Here is a 22865-nt window from a genome sequence, read left to right as displayed (position 1 = left end):
AATACCGTCAAGGAGCTCTGGTCCCGGAATTTAGATTTAATCACAGAAACAGGCTTAAACGAAACCATGGAAAGCTCAATGCCCCAGCCCAGGCTGAGGTCTGAAATCATTAAGAAAAAGCTGCCAAGAGTCTGGAAAGCAACTAAGCTACCCAGGTTCTTGTCTAAGCTCTGTGAAGGCCTGCTGTGGACAGATGGTCTGGGGGAAAGGGCTCTGGTGAAGGATACAGGCAGGAGCTGGAACAAATAGATGCCTGCGCTCAAACTTTCATGCACATTGGAATCCCCTGGGGATTTGAGGCCCGCAGACTCTGATTCAGTGGGTCTGGGGTGGCGGCTGAGAGTGCATTTCTAACAAGCTCCAAGGTAGTGCCGGGCCGCTGGGCCATGGAATCAGATCAGTTCCCAGATCTCTTAGGACTCTAACAGCCCATGACTCCATAGATAGAAACTTCCCTGCTATAGATACAACTATGCTTGGGCATTCAAACCGCAAGCCTGCAGCACTGAACGAAAACTGGGTGAATGTCAACAGCACCTCACATATAGCAGGTGCTTAACACACATCTGAAGTGAATGGCTACTTGAACTAACAGATGGTGTTAGATGGTGAGACTAATGAACATTCCAGGTTTAGAAGCAAGTGTCCACCCGACAAGGCATTTTGAGCAGTTTTCAAGGCTTCTTCAGCCTAATCTCTATAGCATACCAAGGGCCCCAGCAAAGGATTATTCTGCTTACTCCATGCTTGCCTACTTAGCTCCTAAACTACTTACCCATCTCATTCCTTGTTCCGTTTCCCTTAATTTTCCTGGGTCCAATCACATTGCTTATTTGTTTATGCCCTTACCTCTCACTTAAGAAGGACACACATGCTTGTCTTTAGGACCTAAATTCTGTCTTATCAATCGACTCTGCAGTGCTCTTCCCAGCCTGACAACCTGGGCTAGCTCATAGTTCACCCTTCCCATCTATCCTGTTCTGTCGAGCTGGGTACCCTTTTGTCCACACGGTCTGGGAGGCAAAATGTTAGATTTGAGACAGGCACCCTAGGCTCAAGCCCAGTTTCTCTCTCCACCTATTCTGTGACCTTGGACAAGTAACTTATCAACCCTGAATCTCGGTTCTATCCTCTAGGATGGGAAGGACCACATCTACCTTGCAGGTGGGATAAGATTAAAGTAATACAAGTGGAAACAGCATCACTTCAGACACAGAACCAATGCATTTCACTCCCCTTTTCATTGGTTATCGATGAGAATTTCTAGTCAGTCAGCTTCGTGTCAACTCTCTATAGGGTTTTCCTCTATGAAAACTTTTGAAACACTTGACATTTCAGTTAAATATGTTAAACTGCTAGAGTATTATCAAGGTGCAACTTAGGTTCATTTTGTGGTTCACTCCACCATCTTGAAACAAAATGTCAACCAGTAAATTTCTCAAAGGGGCCCACGATCTGTAATGTTAATGGACTCCATGAAATATGATGCTAAGCGGAGAGCATGCAGGCACCCTGAGTGAGGCTTCTGGGTTATAGACCTACTAGTGTCAGAAATTACAGGGTTCAAGAGTTGAATCGTGTTGCTGCCTATGTTCCTGGGCTTGGTTTCTGAGCAGTCTTTAAGAAGTCATCTGCTTTGATCAAGTAACAGAGGGAATGATGGAAAAGATGGGGAGGGCCTGATGTTCCCCCAAACAGGCTAAGTGTGATGAGATACCATGGTGAGACCAGATAATTAGGTTTAACCTTCAAAATAACCCTTTGAGTTAGGTATTAGAAACCTGGTTTTAAAATGAGATGGGCTTCCCTGGTGGCTCAGGGAGTAAAGAATCTGCCTTTAATGCGGGAGACCTGGGTTCGATCCCTGGGTCAGGAAGATCCCTTGGAGAAGGGAATGGCAACCCACTCCAAAACTTTTGCCTGGAGAATTCCATGGACAGAGGAGCCTGGCAGGTTACAGTCCATGGGGTCGCAAAGAGTCAGACATGACTGAGCGACTTTCCCCTTAAAATGAGATAACTGAGACTCCGAGAGGTTAAATCACTTGTCCAAGGTCCTGCAGTCAGGAAGCAGGGTGCATTTCCAGATCTGCCTGCCTCAAAGCCATGCTCTTCACAAGACACTGATATAAGTGAGCCGCGTAATTTACAGAGTTCTTAGTTATGTAATGATCCAGAGAAGGGGTGTAATACTACTATATATAAAATAGATAACCAGCAAGGACCTACTGTACAGCACATGGAACTCTACTCAATATGTCTGAAAAATATATATGTCTACTGAATGACTCTGCTATACACCTGAAACCACCACACCACTGTAAATCAACTAAAAAGAAAAGAGAGAGAGGAAGAATTGTGCAAGATCATAGCAAAGATGCATGCACTGTATATCAATTTCCCCACATGATCTGATTTCTTCCATCCCTGCTGCTTTCCCTGCTGCCTCGCACAGGACAACCTTGTCTGAAGTCAGCCCTGTGCCACATGACTCTCCATGGTGTTGGGGGAAGGGTATGTGTCTGAAACACTTGGGAGACATTTCCAGACCTCCAATACAACCATGGTGAGCAGTTAACATGCTCCCCCTCACCTTCTGGTGAAGGAGTCATCGGCGAGGGAAGGCCTAAAGCAGGCATTGCCTTTAGTAGGCATAGCTGGGATACTTTTCTGGAAGCCAAGCTTCTCTAGCCTCCTCAGAGCTACATCAGAGCACGCCTGCTCACTCTCAGCTGTCTACGCTGACTCAGTAGATGGATCCATGAGAGCCACAGATGATTTGAAAGCCATCTCCTCCAATCACATCAGTCCCCTTTCATATTACACCTTTCACCATGGACACTAATAGCAAAATTAATTCACTCAACTCCTACCATCTCCCTTCCGCCACTAGTAGAGATGTCAGCCAGCCGAGAAATGGTCAAAGAGCAGGAAGCAGAAGGGGAGAGAACAACAGGCCTAAAGAATCCACCAGGGGCATCTGAGAGCCCTTTAGTAACCATGCAATTAACAACTAACAAGGGCTTCCCTGGTGACTCAGTGGCAAAGAATCCATCTGCCAATGCAGGAGACGCAGGTTCTATCCGTGATCTGGCAAGATCCTGCTTGCTGCAGTACTGGAGACTGTGTGCCCTACAGTCTGTGCTTCATGATGAGAGAAGCCACCACAATGAGAAGCCCACGCACCGCATTAGAGAGGAGCTCCTGCTCGCCGCAACTACAGAAAAGCCTCAGCGGCACTGAAGACCCAGCACAGCCAGAAATAAATAAACACAATTATAAAAAAGCTAATCAATTAACCTTTCAATAACTAAGGGCCAAGAACTGATCCCTGATGACGTGAAGTATGAGGGTTTGCTTTAAAAAAAAAAAAAAAAACAAAACCTTGAGAATGCCCGCCGCAAGTCACTGAGAAATTGGTTCTAGAAACAGGGGCTGTTGACATGAAGGCTGCCTTCAGTGGTCTGAGCTGCCCTGAGCCTGCCTGGGTGGAGCTCCCCGAAGAGGCTGATCCCCTCCTGCATACCGACTGGCATGCCAATCCCATAGCCCTTGGTGTCCAGCAGGCCCCCGATCTGAGTGAGGTTGCAGTTTCGCTGCCGATAGTACTCATTCATGGTGGACTCCAGCAGGAAGGCGTAGTTGGAATTCAGCACCCTGGCGATCCCCTCCTCCGTGCTCTTCACGAACACACTCGGCTGCTTGGAATACATGTAATTCCACATGCGCTGGTAGGTCTGATAGCGGGAATTCTGGGAAAAGAACACAAGGAAGCAGGTTGAGGGTAGCGAAAGGGGACAGCAGTCTGGAAAGGGAGAGCATCCAAGTGGTCCCCAAAATCCTGGTCCTTCCGCTACTCAGTCCCCTCCTTGCATTCAAGAACCTGTTCCCTTTCATCTCTCAGCTGCCACTGCTCAATGGCAGTAGAGGGCTGTGATTCTGATACCTTTTACAGAAAGACAGCCCCTGGAGAAGGGAATGGCAGCCCACTCCAGTACTCTTGCCTGCAGAATTGCATGGACAGAGGAGCCTGGCAGGCTAAGTCCATGAGGTCGCAAAGAGTCGGACAGGACTGAGCGACTAAACACGCACACACACACAGAAAGACAGAGAAGGAACAGGATCTGAAGGTGCTGCAAACTCCGCCTGCTGGTTTGATCATCGCATCTGCCTCATTCACCCTCAAGGGGTCTTCCATTGCCAACCTCCACACACTGACCAAAGTGAGTATGGGTATTCTGGCTGCATCCTCCACTCTCCTGGGAGGCAGCGAGCTCAGATTCATTCTGGACTTCTAACAGGCATCACCCAAAGGAAGAATGCCAGCCCTTTTCTATCAACTCTGAACCAGTCCATCAATCACATATCCAATGCTGGCTTCTCAGGTACAAATAAGAAGGAGACAGAGATTTCTGGGGGATTATCCAAACCCTATGCTTGCATGATGCCTTCATGGTCCCTGTGCCAGCAGCTCTGAGACATGTACGGAGAACAGAAAACCTAAGGCCTTGGACTTGTTTCATGTGAAAATGAACTTCTTGGGTCATAGGCTGCCTACACAATCACAGACTCCAGGGAAATCTGCTTCCCTAGAGATCTTGCAAGCCAACACAAACTATTTCTGGGTCTAGCCCAGCTCTGGTTGGCCAGCTAACATGCACTGTGGCAGGATCCACTCCTGAGCCTTGCAAGGGAAACTCAGAGAAGCCAAAACGGTCCCCATCTGAGATCTATATAGTCTAGGATCAGTGAAATCAGTTCAGCTTAATCTAAAGTTCCTTACATCTCATTCATTAGTGTATTACTCCAATCTTGCTTTGTCTAAGTACTACTAATAAAATTTACCATACAAAAAAAAATTTTAAACCATGCTTTAGCCTCATCCTATGCAGTAATAGAAGTAAAAGTATAGGTTAGCTTCACCACATATTTTTTCTAATGCTTATTAAAATAAATATGAAACTATTGCAATTAGAAAACATTTCCATCACTAAAATCATCTTAAGCAGCACTAATCATTCACGATCAACATCAGGGACAAGGCTGGCATTAACCCAATGCTCTGAGGACCTGGTTCCAGGGGTATTTTGGGGAGCAGGGGGGATAATGAGCCCCATGAGGACCTCCAAACTAGGTGTTCAAAAGGGAGGATGAGATGAGGAGAGATGTTTTTATCTCCAGCAGACAAACATCTCAACTTTATCCTGCCCAGCTCCCGATGCTGGTGAGCAACCATATGGGTTTACTTGGAAGAAGGTCATGCTGGAGCCTCCGTGAATCGTGCCATACTCAATGGCAGTCTGGTCAGCCAGGTCATCCACTGACTCAATGGGCACATCCATGCGCTGCACTGTCAGGAAGGCTGCCAGGTTGGCCGTGTAGGATGAGATGATGATCAGCGTGAATGCCCACCTATGCAGGAAAAGACCAGGAAGTCATCATTGCCCGGGTGCCCCCAGGAGTCTTAGCCCCCATCCCCAGTCCTGCTGTGACATGGGAGAGGGCAGGTGACCCTCTTCTTCTGAAAGAGCCCTCAGCTTAGTGGGGGAAGAGAAAAGAGGCAGGGCATATGATCTAAGCAGAAATGACCAGTGCTTGGGAGGTTGCCTTGAAGAAGACCATGCCGCTCTTTCTCTTATTTCCTAAAGGAGGTGATTATTGGGTTGCTACTCAAAAGAAGTGTGTCTGTGAACATGAAACAGCTTGGGAGACAGTGAGCAATGAGCTAGTGAATGAGCTAAGGGTGTCAGCTCTGGGGGCTCTCTTCAGAGCTACAGCCAGGACATCTCCCCCATCCCCTGTCCCCTCAGGATGCAGCTGACCTTAAGAGGAGCATCACCATGTACTGAGCACCCACGGAGAGCCACACCCTCCAGCTCCTGTGTTCCCTACAACTCAGGGAAGTGAAATTCTTATTGTGACTTTACAGAAGAGGAAACCGAGGCTCAGAGAAGCAAAGTCACGTGGCCAAGTAACACATGGAGAAATTCGTATTCTAAAACCAGTTCCACAAATCGTCAGAGCAGGAGCTCTTCAAGACAAACTGATGACAAGCACCTCTGAGCCGCTGATAAGTTGGAATTAGGAAACACTCTTACAAAGGTCATGCTATTTCAAAATGGAAGGTTGTTTCATTGGGTAGATCGAATTCATTTAAAATTAGAATAGCTCTGCAACTCAGGCAGCACACACGCTAAAGTCATTAAAACCAGTTTGTTCACTTAAGTAGGTTAAACAGGACTTCTACCATCTGGTCAGCAGTATGGATCTGCTTTCTAATCCATTTGTTTATAGGGGTTCAAAGATATATGTAAGCATAACTGAGGCTGGCGAATCGCCAAATTCTGAATCAGTGGCGTCTGAATTAATGAGGCTTCAATTCATTATGAAGACGTGTGCCAGCGAAGGCACAGTGTTTGCCACAGGCTGCGGCAGGGCAGCTTGCAGGTGGGTTTGCAAGAGCAGGAAGTCCCATTGCCCCCTTGGCCTGTGCGCTTTCTTCCAGGAGTGATAGGACAGGTGCACCCGTCAACTTGACAGGCACATCCACATGCCAGCCCACCAGATCCATGCCCCAGACCACCAGTAAGAGATCTGGTTTTAGTTCTGGCTTTGTCTAATTCCATCTGTGAGACCTTGGGGGAAAGCTACACAACTCCTCTGAGGTCGTTTGCGTGTCTAATAAATGGGGGATAATAATGCCTGCTTTGTGTTTCCCAGGTGGGACAGTGGTAAAGAATCCACCTGCCAGTGCAGGAGATGCAAGATACTCAGGTTTGATCCCTGGTTCAGGAAGATCTCCTGGAGGAGGAAATGGCAACCCACTCCAGTATTCTTGCCCAGCAGGCCATGGTCCATGGGGTTGCAGAGATTTGAACATGGCTTAGTGACTGAACACCCTAATAATGCCTGGTTTACCTGTCTTGGATCAGACCAGATAATATGTCATTAGTGACTAATTATCTGTAAAGGATGAGATGAGCATGAGATACAGAGGCAAGTAGAGACAGTCCCATTTCATCATAAATGGGATGAAAATCATTTGTCTACCTTCCCTACTGGTGACCTGTGAGTGCCTCCATCCTCAAATTGGCTTTCCTGCTCCTGCCAGAGTTCTCACACCCTCCCGGAAGTTGTTTCTCATGAGCCTCCCCCAGAGGAGGCTGGGGGTGGTGGTGAGTGCTCCCCAGGTGGAGGTGAGCATTTGGAAGTTGCTCTGACCCACTGTTGTGGGTTAATGAGCCCTGGGTATGGACATGACCTCAGAGCTGGCTGGGGAGGTTCCCTCAACCACACAGCTACACTCTGGCATCTGTTCTACCCTGGACAGCCATGTGGCTGTTTATGCCACTGGTCACAGGGGACAGTTCCAAGAGCCTAAGTAGCTCAGTGCAAGTCCATTGCCTCTGCTGAGAAAGCAAATGACACCCAAGCTCCCCCCAGCGGGGTCAACAGAGCCTTGCTCCTGTGCCAAACGGGCATTTTATTGTGAAGTTGGCATTCTTGTTAGAGACATGGTATTTTCTGTCACTTGCTCTGGATGAGGATGCCGTATTAGGTCACAAAGGCCGGGTCCTCTGACCTCCCACTCTCCAGGGAGCCAACAAACTGAGGCTGTGATTTCATAACCAAGAGCTCCGAGAGGCAGATGGGCACACCAACACCCCTGGGTCAGGCTGGGGAGGGCCGAGCCTCCCTCCCACACACGCTCTGGAGCAGGGTAACAGAGCCACCTGGGGCCAGCTATTTAAAGCCCCCCTGAGCCAGGGGGCTGAGTCAACAACCTGCAGGACAGGTGGTCCCCTTGGCACCAGGGCAGATGTCCTCTAGGGGAGGGAATTCCTGGAGGTGTGAACTGACAGGTTAAGGGAGCAGGCAATGGAGCCCCACTTGGTGCCACATGGTAACATGCCCCTTTGGAAGGAAAAGCCCAGGTAGAAAGGGATCAAAATCTGCAGCTGACATCTCATCTCCGGGTCTCTGCCCAGATTTCCTGGATTTTTTAGAGGGTTCTGCGATTGTGCCTGCCAAGGTCTCCTTTCTGCCGGGGAACGTGAAGCCCGGCTCCCCATGGTGATACGCTCAGTGACTCCTGGGCTGGTGTGATAATGGGTGAGGATCGTGCCCCAGCAATTTAAATCCTACTGTATTTGTCACTTATCAATCCCGGCTGTGTTTCCATCTGCTAGGATCAGTCCCAGTCCAGTGACTCCCAGGTAACTGTCCAGATGCTCCACCATCCCCAGAATCCTCATCCCTTCCCCCTTCCTCCAGCTTACACAGGCTGAGAAGGAGGGGAGAGAATGAAGCCTGTAAGTCCTAAAAGCTGTGACACCAAACCCGACGGTGGGTTTTTAAGTGAGACGGAGAACTTGCCTCTCAAGGGTACATCGATATTTCATTTCCCCCCAAAATGAATGGTCTAATAGCAATGATCAGTTCAAACATTTATGTGGCTCTTCCAAATTTTCAGGGAACTTTCCCACACCTTGAATCATTTCACCCTCTTCCATTTGCCCTGCCTGATCCAAGAGGAGAAGGAGCTGGCCAACAGCCCTGTGGACCCTGCTGTCAACTTAGACCCTGAGGTCCCGTCCAACTCTGAGCCACTAAGAGCTTGCATTTTTCGACACCTGCTGAGGTGGACACGTCTGGCAGGCCCAGAGGCAGGAGCAGAGAGACAGAGCTCCAGAAAGCTGCTGGAGGGGGAGTGATGTGACTTGGGGTTGGTGAGGGGAGGGCCAGGACTTCCTGCTACACACTGTGCATATTTGCACAAATTTGCACAGGACTTCTCAGGCCCTGCCTCTCAAATGCCAGTCATTCTCAGGTCAGGAAGTTATAACTGCCTTGCCGTGGGCATTTTCTCACCGGCTCTCCTTTTGTGCCTTGGCTCCTCTCCGCATCTCCAAGGCGGGGAAGGGGAAGGAGAGAAGATGGCACAAACAGCACCGTCCACTGCCCCTCCCCCCACCCCACCCCACCAGCCCTCTGAGCTGGCAGAGGCTGTCCGAGGGCGGGGCTGAGGTTCCTGCCTGCAGGAAGCCGGATCAGGGCTCATCTGAGGACCCCAGGATCTTACCAGACGCCACTGACGCAGCGGGTGGATAAGGCGCGCGGGGCGATGGTAGAGCCCTGCTGCATGAAGCCCCCGACCGGAAACCAGAGGCTGTTGCCCAGGGAGTACTGATTCACAAGGAGGTTGCACCGGCCCTGGGCACACGGGTGGGGGCTGTACCACTCGTAGGGGGTCAGTCTGTGGGAGAAAGGAACACACGTCAGCGCCGTGGAGGGTGGGCATGAAGAAGGGGTGCTGGGGGTGTGGGGGTGCTCTTCTTCCTGGCCTGACCCCTGGACCTTGGTAGCTGCCTGTGGCCTTGGGCAAGCCAGCTCCCTTCTGTTGGACTATGTTGGCAGTTTTGGAACTTTCTTTAATCAAAGAAACATCTTAATTTTTTCAAAATAAATCAAGTCATGGGGGTGGGTGGCTGGGAATTGCTTGTTCTGTCTTTTTTGTTCCCCAGAAGTGACCACAGAGAGAACCCTAGGGCCCCACAGAGCCGTGGATTGAAAACTCTCAGCCCAGAGTGGAAATTCTCAAAATGTAACTGACATCAGAATCACCAAGAAGGCTTGTGAAAACACGGATCGCTGGGCTCCAGCCCTGAAGTGTCTGATTCGCTAAGTCTGGGTGAGGCCTACGAATCTGCAGGTTCCTGGGAGAAGGGGATGCCACTGGTCCAGGGACCACACTTTCCAAACCACTGACCCCAGTGGTTCCCTCCAGCCCTGGTTCTCAATCGTGTCTGTGTTTCAGACTCACCCAGGAGCTTTTTAAAAAATGCCAACACCTGGATTCCATGCCCAGAGGTTCTGATTTCATTTGTCCAGGGATGGCCTGGGCCTCAGCATGTCTCAGGGCTCCCTGGATGAGTGTGATGGGCACATAGGGTTGACAAGGCACACAGGCTCCTTTGACTGTCCCTCACAGCCTCACGCTGGCCTCTCTCCCAGCAGTACCTCTGATGTCTCTGATACCCTAACCTCCTGCCCATCAGACACATGCCCTCCCTCTTCCCTAGCATGCCTCCCACACAAAGCCTTCAGCTCTGATGTGGGAGACGCATCTGGACATATGCCAAGAAGGGCAGGTCTGTGTGTTCACGCGATGCCATCATCTTCCCCGGCCTTCCTGTCCCTTCGCCCAGCCTAGTCTGCAGGTGCTGCAGGGCTGGTTCACATTTCCTTCGCTGCTACTTGTTGCTGATTACAAGGCCAGTGTGCCATCTCTGGCCCCTGCCCCCATACGTCCTCCTTCCTTCCAGGGGCTGTGGGGCTGGATCGGACCCGTGGGGCTTCACCCCAGTGGTTCCCAAGCCTACGGATGGTTGGATGTGAGCTTCAGAACTACAGATTCCCGAGGCCTCATCCCTAGAGATTCTGAGATGATCTGACTTAGACATTCAAGTTGTTTTAAAGCTCCCTGAATGACTCTGATATCAGCTGGCTTGGGAACGGCTGCCATAGAGCAGTGGCTTTCAAACATCTTTTCCCTCTAAAATCTCACCCAGAAGTACAATACATGAGAGAGAGAAGTGGAGCTGGCCTGAATGAAGACGAGCTGAGGCCGCAGAGCTCTCTGTGCCTAGCCTCTTCACCGCCCCTCCACGTGTCCGCGCCTACCAGGAGCCTCCACGTCCCCGGGAACCCAGTTTGAAAGCTATTGCCCTGGGCCAGATTACCCTACCCTCACATATTACTCATATAGGATATTATATGTATTTTGCTGCTGTTGTTCAGTTGCTAAGGCCATGTTGGACTGTAGCATGCCAGGCTCCTCTGTCCTTCACTGTCTCCTGGAGTTTGCTCAAATTCATGTCCATTGAATCAGTGATGACATCCAACCAGCTCATCCTCTGTTGTCCCCTTCTCCTCCAGCCTTCAATCTTGCCCAGCATCAGGGTCTTTCCCAATGAACTAGCTCTTCATATCAAGTGGCCTGTATGTCTGTGTGTGTGTGTGTGTGTGTATATATATACATATTGTATGATATATATGATGTATGATCAGACCTCTAGTACAATTTTTTGGTTAATCTTTTTGTTAATTCTGGATCCTGGGGGGCCAGTGTGTGTGTATGAATGTGGATGGCAGGAGAGAGGGACTGTTTAAGCCCCCAGGGCTGATTGAAAAGTTTCAGGCTGTGAAAGGCAGGGTGAAGCAGTCTTGTGTGTGTGTGTGTGTGTGTGTGTGTATGTATCTGATAGCTACGCCCTAATACCACTTCCAGTCCCTCAAGGCCACCTGAGAACCATGACTTTCTACACACAGGGCCTCAATCAAAGGGGACAAGAGAGAATTCCAGGGCAGCGGAGCCGAGACTCAGGCAGACAGCTTCCAGTGAGCAGCCGCAGACAGCCCAGCGAAGTGCAGAGGGGACGTGTCAGATGGCGTGCCAGCTCCCGCGCCTTGCCAGTCGACACTGACAACAGATTCTTGACAGTGGGCATGGCTACAGGCCCAAGGAGGGTAGGTGGCACCAAGCGGCACACGCAGCACCCTGTGATGATGACCAGGTTGTAAGCAAGGCCTTTCCCCCTTTGGCTGGGTCTCAGGGGTCGGGAACGACTTCCTGAACCTGGCTTTGATCTCCACTGGAAGAGGCATGGAGTGGGTGATGCCATGCCTCTTGGGCAGGTAGGGAACTGCCCTAGGGGTTCGTACTCCGAAGATCCTTGGGGCTCCATTTTCATTTTTTAAAATTTATTTTTAACTGGGGGGAAATTGCTTTACAATGTTGTGTTGGTTCCTGGTGTGTGTGTGTGTCTGTGTGTGTGTGTATGTGTGTGTCTGTTAGTTGTTTGGTTGTGCTTTGAGAGCCCACCAACGTAGCCCACCAAGCTTCTCTGTTCATGGGATTCTCTAGGCAAGAATACTGGAGTTGGTAGCTATTTCCTTTTCCAGGGGATCTTCCCGACCCAGGGATCGAACCTGGGTCTCATGCATTGCAAGCGGAGGATTCTTTACCACCTGAGCCACCAGGGAAGGCTGGTCTCCTCTGTGAATGAGTGAGTGAGTGAAGACGCTCAGTTGTGTCCGACTCTTTGCGACCCCATGGACTGTAGCCTACCTACCAGGCTCCTCCCTCCATGGGATTCTCCAGGCAAGAGTACTGGAGTGGGTTGCCATTTCCTTCTCCAGGGGATCTTCCCTACCCAGGGATCGAAGAAACCAGGTCTCCCACATTCCAGGTGGATGCTTTAACCTTTGAGCCGCCAGGGAAGCCCAGTGATGGAAATCACCCATAATTATACACGCATCCCCTCCCTCCTGGGAGTTCCATCTTCTAGCTGGAGGGAGCACAGGCTCCCCTTGAGCAATGAATAAACGTGCTTCTGGGGAAGACCCCACCTCACAGAGGTGGACCATTCACCTCAGAATAGGCCAGCGCTGCCCCTGTAGCCCCAAGGCAGAGGAGAGCAGACAGCTGGACCAGAGCCACTGTCAGCCCCCTAGACTCTCAATCTGAGTGGGTCTTGGCTCCCCTGAGGTGATCAGCTGAGTTCTGAGCAGGAAGCAGGGATCTGTATGAATGACCCTGAACCACGGGAGCTGGCTCTGCCTCTGGATAGTAAGTGGGCTCTTCTGAAGCCCAACTTAGCCTCAGAGAGAAATGACCCTCTCTGCGCATCCTCTTGGGATGCTCCTTGGCTTCTTCCTGGGCTCAGGGACACTCTCTCGTGTCCAGGGAGATGGGGGATGGGTTTCTTGTCCTCCCCGACCCTGGATCTGGACCATGTGTCTCAACTCAGCACTGCTTGCCAACACTGCTCTCCATCCTGCCCTGCTGCTGCCAGCCGCCCTGCACGGTCTCCATTCAACAAGGCAGCTGTGTTTTCACAGACAGACCGGGCTGGGGAAGGGCCAGGCCCTCTGCAGAGGAGGCCGTCTCCCTTGCCTGTGTCACCGAGGCTGCCGGTTCCCAACTCCGGATTTGCAGCCTCTGTTTCCTGTCACTCAGCACTTTGTGGCAGGTCCTGGCGAGGACAGATGCCAGGGCAGCCAAAGGCAGAACACTTAATCAGAGTAATCTTCCCACCACCTTCCTCCCCTCCTCTCTCTCCCAAGGCAGGGGGCTGGAGACTGGGGAATGAGAGGGGTAAGAGGCAAGGGGCACAAATTCGGACAAGCTCACCTGTCTATGTTGTGCATATCAGGGGACGGGCACATAGATGGATGGACGGGCAGTGCCCAGCTGACAGCCGGGCCAAGTGGCCGAGTGGCTCGGGTCCTGAGCCCGCCTCCCATTCCTCTGGTTTGGGACCAAGGCCGCCCCCTCCTACTCCCACCCCTGCCCGTGCAGTTCCCAGAGGTGGACACGAGATGGCGGTGTGAGGACAGGGAAGGGGAGAAGCCAGTACCGAGCCACGAGGAAGAGGACGCAGCTGACGGCCAGATAGGCTAGAAGCATGAAGAGCCAGACGCCCGGAGAAAATGGGTCCAGGAAGGAGAAATAGCCGGGTCTGCGTCCCTGGAAACGGAGACAGAAACGAGATTCATGTATGCATTCAGTTAGCACAGCCATTGGGCAGGGGAGGGCAGAGGGGTTGGTGAGCTGGGAATGGGCCCAGACTGCACTGCCTTGGGTTATGGGTGATTGGTTTAAATGACACAGGGGCCGAAGGTGTAGAGGGGTCTGCTCTGAAACATCTACATAGCCCTTAACTCAGTAGATGAAACTAAAGAACGGCCCAGGGCCTCATCACTTCCTAGGATGAAGGAGGCTCTGTGCTGGGCAATAGCACAGCACTCAGTGTCCGTTATATGCGTCCCCATGTCCTCCAGGGGCAGCGTAGATAGGCTCCGAAGCACCTTTGAGCTGTTGATGTCCAAGGACATGTAGCCCCCTCTCTGCCACTCACGTCTTTCTTACGAGGATGCTAATTTGATAGGCATGCTTGGTTTTTGGTTTGCAGGGTGATCTCACATACAATGAGACCTTCTCAGGTAAACCTCAAACTGGATGCTGTGTAGCGCCCAGATTCTTATTTTCATTGTATTCGGAAAGAAATCAAAGCCCTAGGGCATTCGAGAGATGTATCCAAAGTTAGACAGCTCATCAGTGGAAGAACTGGGACTCAAATGCACGCTTGCTGACACAAAGCCCAGGGCATCTGATGCAGCCCACGATACTGCAGAAAAACATGGTTGTTCCTAGGCCAGGCAGTCATGGGAGCCAAAGGATGGAGCCAAGAACCAGCCAGAAAGCTGGGGACCACACTCTGGCAGAGGCAGGGGGGCATTTTCTGCAGGAAAGTGAGACGGAACGAGAAGGAAGGAATTTCAGAATCTGCTCCTGGTCTTTAGCAGTGTGGTCTCAGGCAAGTGCACACCCCTCTCCAGACTCCACTGGAGCTGATCTAGATCAAAGGTGATACCCTAGTGACCTGCAGCCCACAGACCACTTGCTTGTTGACTTGTAGTGTTTACTCATTTTGATAAGCTGTCAACATTAAGTGACTAGGATGTTTCACAGAAAAATCCAGATTTCTGGCTTTAAAAATGGATGATCTGGCCACATTGGGCCCAATTCTCAACCAGCTGGAGCTGAGTGGTGGCTGTTCACTCAAGACAGGGCCCCACTCTACAGCTCCCACTGCTGCCCTGGCCTTGAACCAGGCTTGCTTCTTCCACTTACTATGAAACCGCTGGAACAGATGCTCCCTAAAGACCATTCTAAATCGAAAATGATATGACTTTATGATTCCAGGAATCTACGAGGTCCACGGATAGGATAGAAAATCAGTGTTAAGCTCAGGAGTGCTATGAACAGGTAAACTTTCAAGTTCAAGGACATATCAGTCATGGCACAACCTGCTGTCAGTATCAAGGTATGTCATTTTGTACTGGGGTTCCCAGACACTACAAGGGGAGCTATCTATGCCAATACTGAGCTAATCTCAATCAGCTTTCTGGGCTTTTGTTATCCAGGGACAGCCAGACCATGAGATAATGCTGAGAAACTGCAGCTAACAACAGCTGCTCCCAAGGCAGCATCTAAGGAGCAGGGGAGACAATGCTGCAAGGCCCTGTTGTATCTGCACAAACCCCAATTGTGGCTGATTTTCAGCTGCTCTTCTGGTGAGTTCTCCATCCCTTCCCAGTGAGCCAATAGACAAATTCCCAAAGCACTCAGGAGTATAATTTTATTCTCCCACTGAGGACACAGTCCAGAGGGTACAGAGTGAAGAAGTCAGAGCTTACCCTCTGCCAGTGGGGCACTGGTTCTTGGATCCTGAAGTCCTTCATCAGTGTGACAGTGCCCCCTGGGGTGGTCTGTCTGAAATTGGATTTCTCTCCCAATGTGGCTTAGACCAGGGAACTGCCCTCTGATACCAACTGCAATTTTTCTGCCTCATGTGTGTTCACGTTGAGCTGCAGAGAACACTCAGGTGACTGGGAAAATAAAACAGCTCGAAGGACAAAGCCCAGTGACCAGGGGAACAGGAGAGAAACAGGGAGAAGACCATTTGAGTATGTACGGCCCTATCACTATGTAAATTGTGTAACAGGAAGAAGGACGCAAGACAGCGGAATTGGAGTCCCTCGTTAGTCATTCTTGTGTCCATCATGGACTAACCATGCCTTCACCATCATCCAAAGAGCCAGTGCAGAGGCAGGAAGGGACAGCATGAGTCCAAAAGGGGGTGAAGATGCTCATTACATCTACACACCTGCTGCAGAAAATCACTAGTTTGGGCCTCTCTTGGGGTCCTTCTATCCCCTGGAGCTTCTCTGGGCAAACATACATGAATTCTACACCTGTCACTCATGACTACTTCACTCTGTGTCTCCCAACTGAGAGATATCCAGGAGAAAAAAATTCTTTCATTGTTACTCTCTGAATCTGAAACCCCATTAGATGCTCAATGTCAGAAATCTATCCCTGATTATATCACAACGAATGAAATTGAGGAAAATGACAGCACTATTTAAAGCTGCCATATTTGGTTATGGGTGATAAGAAATGATGCACAGCCATGGGAAAAATTCCTGGAGACTTAAGTTATAAAACATAGAGCATCACACAAACAAGGATCAAGACATAAACAGAGCTCCCCTGGAAACATATCAGTCACGTTGGCAAGGCAACATCTGATTCCACGTGTGACTGACTGACGCCAACCAGAAAAGCAGGGAATGGGCAGTCATTTGAGACGTGGGTCTGGGCTTGCACAGACTAGGCTTGGACTGAGCCCAAGCTGTTTTTATGATGCCAAAGAGACGTATGTTACTTGCAAGGCTCTGAACGCCTCCCGTTTTTTTTCTATGTGGATGCTTTCATTTGCTTCCTTCCCAACAGACATCTGAGTTCCTGGTGCTGGGGGTAGATCAGGAGTCATATGCCACTGGCATTTCTTCCTAATAACAGGTTTTCCTTAACCCAATAGATACATGGATATATGATGGTGACGCTTTTCTTCAGATCTCAGAATGCTTCACTGTGTTCTTCGGATTTCAGTACTCAGTTCTCCATATTGACAGATGGAAGAAATGGGACCCAGGGAGGTTAAGCGCCGTGCTCACATCACTGGTGATGGTTTCAATTTCTCTGGAGCTCGTTTGTCAAGCTGTGCCATAGGGATACCATGCTCTCCTTCTTTCAAACAGCAGCTGTATCGCATCTTCCTCTCCGTTGTATCTTTACAATTTGCTTCAATAAACTCCCTAATTAATCCTGCGCCTTCTCCCCAATGCCAACAGAATCCCAGCCTACTCAGTCTCGCCCCCTTAAAGTGCTCTAAACATTATTTATTCATACCCATCATCATTTAAGACTCTTGAGAGTCCCTTGGACAGCAAGGAGATCAACCCAGTCAATCCTAAAGGAAATCAACCCTGAATATTCATTCGAAGGACTGATGCTAAAGCGGAAACCCCAGTGCTTTGGCCACCTGATGTGAAGAACTGACTCATTGGAAAAGACCCTGATGTTGGGAAAGATTGAAGGCAGGAGAAGGGGGTGACAGAGGATGAGACGGTTGGATAGCATTACCTATTCAATGGACATTAGTTTGAGCAAGCTCTGGGAGTTGGTGAGGAACAGGGAAGCCTGGTGTGCGGCAGTCCATGGGGTTGAAAAGAATCGGACATGACTGAGTGAGTGAGCGACAAACCATCCTCTTTGGGGACTCTCTTATTGATTTATACATGTCTCTGTTGACTACAGTTTGGGCCTATTCTTTCTGGTGAAGACAACCACGTTGAAGGTAGATAACTGGTGATACAGAATCTATGCCCCAAATGTCTAGGTCAAGCCAAGCCCTGTAAATGGGGCTGCAAATTAGATGGCACCAAAATGGGAACTGGTTCCTTGATTTCTGTACTGTGCTTCAGACGGACCACGTCAGAGCCAGCATCACGGATGCTGTCGGATGGTGAGCGAGACGGGGCTGGTCACCAAATGACTACAATCCCTGAGTGGCAAGGCTCTTTGAATATCAGCAGTGGAGCTGTTCACGGAGTTACCGAGTGGAACTAATCTCCTCTTGCCTGGTGAAAATTCTTCTTATCCTTAAAAAAATCCATAACCTCACTGATACTTCATTGCACATTTACTGGAAGAAATGACGTTATAGTAAGAAAGTAATTGCTTGCCCAGAGTCTGGAGCCAAATGCATAAGGACATTGGGACCAGGTAGTGCAGGACAGGTAATGAATTAACACGCAGACTCTGGAGTCAGCCTGCCCAGGACTGAATCCTGGCTGTACCATACACAATTATGGGATTCTGGGCGAGTTATGTAAGCTCTCTAGGTCTCCAAGTCTTCTTCTGTAACACGGGGGTAATCATAAAACCTACCTTTTGCACTGTTTTAACACACAGTAAGTGCTACATAAGTAAGTGATGGCTCCCCCCTCTGTCTAATGGGCCTCCCTGGTGGATCAGAGGTAAAGAATCCACCTGCCAATGCAGGAGACGCAGGTTCGATCCCTGGGTGGAAAAGATCCCCTGGAGGAGGGCATGGCAACCTCCTCCAGTACTCTAGACTGGGAAATCCCATGGCCAGAGGAGCCTGGCAGGGTAGTCCATGGGGTCGCAAAGAGTCGGACATGACTTAGCAACTGAGCAACAACTGTCTAATGGGAGCCATGCGTGAGAGAGGTGGGGGTGTATGAGGAAAGAGGGAACTACCTTTTATAGTCCTCTCTCATGGACAAGAAATCCAATTTTCCGTCCCGTAGTAGCACATGCTAACGATCCTTGGAGGGAGAATTCCATCTGGCCACATTCCCTTTCTATAACTCCTAGAGTTTTTGTGGGTTATAATACATGAATCATGAGAGTTTCCCCAGGGTTCCCCCAGGAAGTGATTAGGGTAATACCAGGCTCTCTTCTGGAAGGCTGGCTCTTAGAAGCTGGTAATTGCAAGCTTTGGAACTCAGTTCCACCTCAGCCTTCCCAAAGGAGTCAAGACAGAGTGGCTCAGATGTGCAGTGGGCTCTCCTGTGCCTGTGTGAGGGCTGGGCACCCTCCACTTCCTGACACACAGACTTGGGACATCAATGCTGTTGCTTCTCTCCCTCCAGCAGCACTCTTCCCTCTCCAGCAGAACCAATGACAGAGGCTCATCCTGTCCTCCATGTGGCCTTGCCAGTCTGTAGAACTAAATGGCCACTGATACAGAGGTTTCTTTCCACTACCAGGTGTCATCAGTGGTCAATAAAACACTCTTTAGGGCTGAAGAAACAGATAAGACAGATGCAGTCTCCATGAATCCTTCTGGAAGAAGCAGAGGGAGGAGATTCTCGGTCCACCCCAGGAACCCATGGATAACTCCCTCAGTGTGTCTGCAGTGGACTGTCTTGATATTCTGGTTTAGCATGCACTTCCCACCTCTGACTCTAAGAGGAAAAAAGAAGTAAGCAATTAATCCCTCTTCACTTGAAACACCCAGATGGGGTTGTTGCCTTTATAATCCAGATGCTGGTATATCTATTTTCACTTTGCTGATTGGAAATCTGTCACAAGAAGACCTAAGTTCTAAACCTGGTTCTGACCTTGACTTTCTGAGTGATCTTTGGTGAACCACTCTGCTTCTCTGCATGCTGTTTTCTTCTTCCAGAAAGTGGAATACCGCAATCAACATGAAGTGGGGATGTGAGAATTACTATAGTAACATTGATAAAATCCTTGAGCTTCTTGAGAGAGAAGCACTCTATAAGTAACCAATAGTAACGTGATCATACATCCAGAGAACCATATACTTCCATTATATGGGCTATCAGGTTACTTAGTTTTAAGGAATAGAACTTTATTCATTTTCTATTTTCTTATAACAGAGTATTAAGCAGTATTAGAAATGATTCATTGGTTTACTAAGTATTATTCTCCATTTTCCTAGACAGTCTTTCTGAGATGAAACAGACCTTCTTGAAAAACGACTAATACATCCAGAAAAAATGCCAGGTGTTAATTTAATGTTGACATTTATTTCTTGCTCATTTTTAAGTTTAATCACTGTTTGCTTTTTTTTTTTTTTAACTTTTCTTTAGAGAGACGATTCTTGCCAAGGGTTAAGAAGAGAAAAAGAACAAAGTGTCAAACTTTCACATTCGTCATTCAAAGATGGAGCAGGACATCACAGGGAAAAATAATTAACTCATATTTTCTAAAAACTTATTTATTTGTTTACCTATTTTTGGTGGTCCTGGTTGCGGCACATGGGCACTTGCTTGGGGCATGTGGGCTTTCTTTAGTTGTGGTGAGTTGGCGCTACTCTCCAGCTATGGCCTGCAGGCTCAATAGTTGTGGCTCATGGGCTTAGTTGCCCGAGCCATGTGGGATCTTAGTTTCCAGACCAGGGATCGAACCCATGTCTCCTGCATGGGCAGGCAGATTCTTAACCACTGGACCATCAGGGAAATCTCACTAACTCACATTTTTCAAGGGAGCCTTAGATGCGCTGGCTGGTTCAGGGTACTACATGGGTTCATAGATAGTATCATCAGATTAGAAAGGATCATGAAAGATCACCTAACACAAGGAAATATACCTCCTATACCATAAAGACAGATCATTGCAAGTGTGTGGACTTGGAGACTGAAAACCTGGGTTCCGTGCACCCTCACCATTGCCCCATCTTTCTTCTTTCCCCTGCACCACTGGCCACCACTGACCTCAGAATCCTTCTGTGTGAAACAAGAATTCTACTGTCTGCCTCGGGGGGTTGCTGTAGTAAACCAGAGATTGTGAAAGTGCTTCATGAATAACGAGGCATCAGATGATGTTAGTCAACACACAAACATCCTGGACATGCACCCAACCTCCTTGAATATATCGATGCTGAATTTTTTAAACTTGATTATCCATTTTGGGGCTCTATGTGCCAAACGTCAAACCCCAGGTTGGCTTCTGGCATGCTGTGGTGAGGCCTTTCTCCAACAGTCAGTGTGTGCTTGAGGCATACAAACTTACTTTAATATTAATCTGAGCAAAACATCATTAGGCAAATTGCTGCTATAGAAAAATAAGAGAGAGAAAACTACATGACATACTCTAACATCAAATATGAATGTTTTTGATTTTCTGTGCTCTTCTCCCTCCCATTCACAGATATTTGGGAGCTTATAGAATGCATCAGTTCTATAAAACGCTGGACTACAAAATGCACAATTCTGTGAAACCCCCTGGACTGCAAAATGCCCTTGGGGTTAAACTGCTATGTTACATACTGAACTTCTCAATAAGAAATAAGCTAATATGCTAAGGAAATGAAGAGAGTCCTGAACTTCTGATGTCCCCAGTCACTGGACTCCCATCTGTGGAGTACATGGGGACACTCCAGATTCTAAAGGCTGGGCCCTCTATGTTTGACCTGGAAGCTCATCTGGCCTGGGTCAGGGGTTCTGAGGCCTTCTTAGGAGCGTGCTTTTCTGCCTGTGGGATGCACAGGCATCAGGGCGGGAGGGAGTAAGGGTTCAGGTGGCAGCTATGGCAAGGCCTGACCTGTTGATGGATCTGAGCTGCCCCAACATCTGCTTTCACTCACTTTTTGTTCTCAGACCAACAGGATAAAGGTCAGAAAGAAAAAGAAGAAATCAATTCAGGTCACTCATCCTGCTGCCTAGAATACTGGACCTCCTGACAGAAACCAGGTTCCTGGGAGTCAGTGATGCTTGGCCGTGAGCCACAAAGGGAAGTGGTGCTCATTGCTCACAGAATTACAAGATCCCTCACACTTCTCCCCTCTTTCCTTTCTTCCTTCTATACTTTTCAAGTAAATGCTGCCTGTTTAGGATGATGACATTTTCCACACCAAAAATCATCCCATAAAAATGCATAGTCTAATACCATATGATATTGGGGCTTCCCAGGTGGCTCAGCAAAGAATCTGCCAGCCTATGCAGGAGACACAGGCTCAATGATCCCTGCTCCAGAAAGATTCCACGTGCCTCGGGGCAAATAAGCCCTTGCAACACAATTACTGAGCCTGTGTGCTGCAAGTACTGAAGCCTGAGTGCCCTAAAGCCTGTATTCCACAAGAGGGGCTACCGCACCAGGAACCCTGCACATCGCAGCTAGAGCGTAGACCCTCTTACCACAGCCAGAGAAAGCCCACGTGCAGCGGCAAAGACCCAGCACAGCCAGAAATAAAAATAAAGAGGGTACTTTTAAAAAGTCTAAAAAATAGAAACACCTGCCTTCAAGGAGGATACAGGCCACTGGAATGCAGCAGTTGATGTTAGAGATGAGGAGAGCCTGAACCAAGGCAGAGTGGGCAGGAATAGACAGTATCTGTGAAGACTGCTTAGGACGTGAGTGGACCAAATGGGCGTTCGAGGAAAGACAAGTGCAGGGCGGCTCAGGTGGCTGGATGCAGACGCTGTGACCTGAGAGGGGGCAGAGGGGAGGAGGGAGGAACATGCCAAATGTGGTTTGTGTGAGTCCCCATTTTTGAGGTGCCCGTGAGATATCCATATGGAGATGGCTCGTGTGCGCCCAGCTGCTCAGTCATGTCTGACTCTTCGTGACTCCGTGGATTGTAGCCTGTCAGGCTCCTCTGTCCATGGCATTATTCTAGATATAATGATGTAAGTGAATAATGATATATAATGAATAGATGATACTGGAGGGTTGTCATTTCCTCCTCCAGGGATCCTCCTGACTCAGGGATCGAACCTGTGTCTCCTGTGGCTCCCACACGAGCAGGTGGATTCTTTATCACTAAGCCACCTGGGAAGTTCTGGAGACAACTTAGTAATGTTTTAAAAATATGCTTCCGGAATTCAGGAGAGCAGTCAGGGTTAGATTTATAGATTTGGGAGCAGGTGAGATTATCCAGTCAGAGAATTGGGAGAGTGAGAATAGAAAAGGACCACAGGCATTTAAGTGGCAAACAGAGAGAAGAATCAAGAGAAATGGTAAAGAAGGCAATAATCAGAGAGACAGGAAGCACAGCAGGAGAGAATGGTGATTAGGAACAGAGAGGGGGTTTTAATAAGCAGGAGAGATTGACAATAACCAATGTCAAAGCCAGCCTCTGAGTGGCAGGGAGTAGAGGTCGAAGAGCAAAACAGTCTTCTGATTCTGATCCTGGATATGCCTGGCAGAAATAGATTATACCCCAAGGTTGAGAGGAAGGAAAATATCCCACAGTCAACTCGTGATGATCCATGTTCAAGAAAGAACCTAGATAATCTGAGATTGCTAGACAGGCACAAGTTACTTCTGATTATCTTTAGACTTGAGATATACCTACCACCACCTGTTATTTTGAAAGGTTCTGAAGAATTTCTAACTAGGCATTTATAACTTGTGTTAACTATTTTTATTTTTGCACACAGGTTTGATTTTCACCAGAC

The 22865-nt window shown here is 48.9% G+C and overlaps 1 protein-coding gene across 1 annotated transcript in view; it reads right to left on the bottom strand.

Annotated features, from left to right (window-relative positions):
- The window catches only part of GRIK4 (glutamate ionotropic receptor kainate type subunit 4), a 401597-nt gene that overhangs the window by 22714 nt on the left and 356018 nt on the right, over positions 1-22865 (bottom strand). Inside the window, exons 14-17 of the mRNA XM_069555411.1 lie at positions 13421-13530; positions 9082-9255; positions 5246-5411; positions 3526-3751 (exon numbers count right to left, since the gene is read on the bottom strand). Coding sequence (XP_069411512.1) covers positions 3526-3751; positions 5246-5411; positions 9082-9255; positions 13421-13530 — 676 coding nt within the window. The remainder of the gene's footprint in view (positions 1-3525; positions 3752-5245; positions 5412-9081; positions 9256-13420; positions 13531-22865) is intronic.

The sequence above is a fragment of the Ovis canadensis genome, chromosome 15 (assembly GCF_042477335.2).
Source record: "Ovis canadensis isolate MfBH-ARS-UI-01 breed Bighorn chromosome 15, ARS-UI_OviCan_v2, whole genome shotgun sequence".
Taxonomy (NCBI): domain Eukaryota; kingdom Metazoa; phylum Chordata; class Mammalia; order Artiodactyla; family Bovidae; genus Ovis; species Ovis canadensis.
Note: the sequence above shows the minus strand (reverse complement) of the source record. Positions and strands in the feature narration are given on the sequence as shown.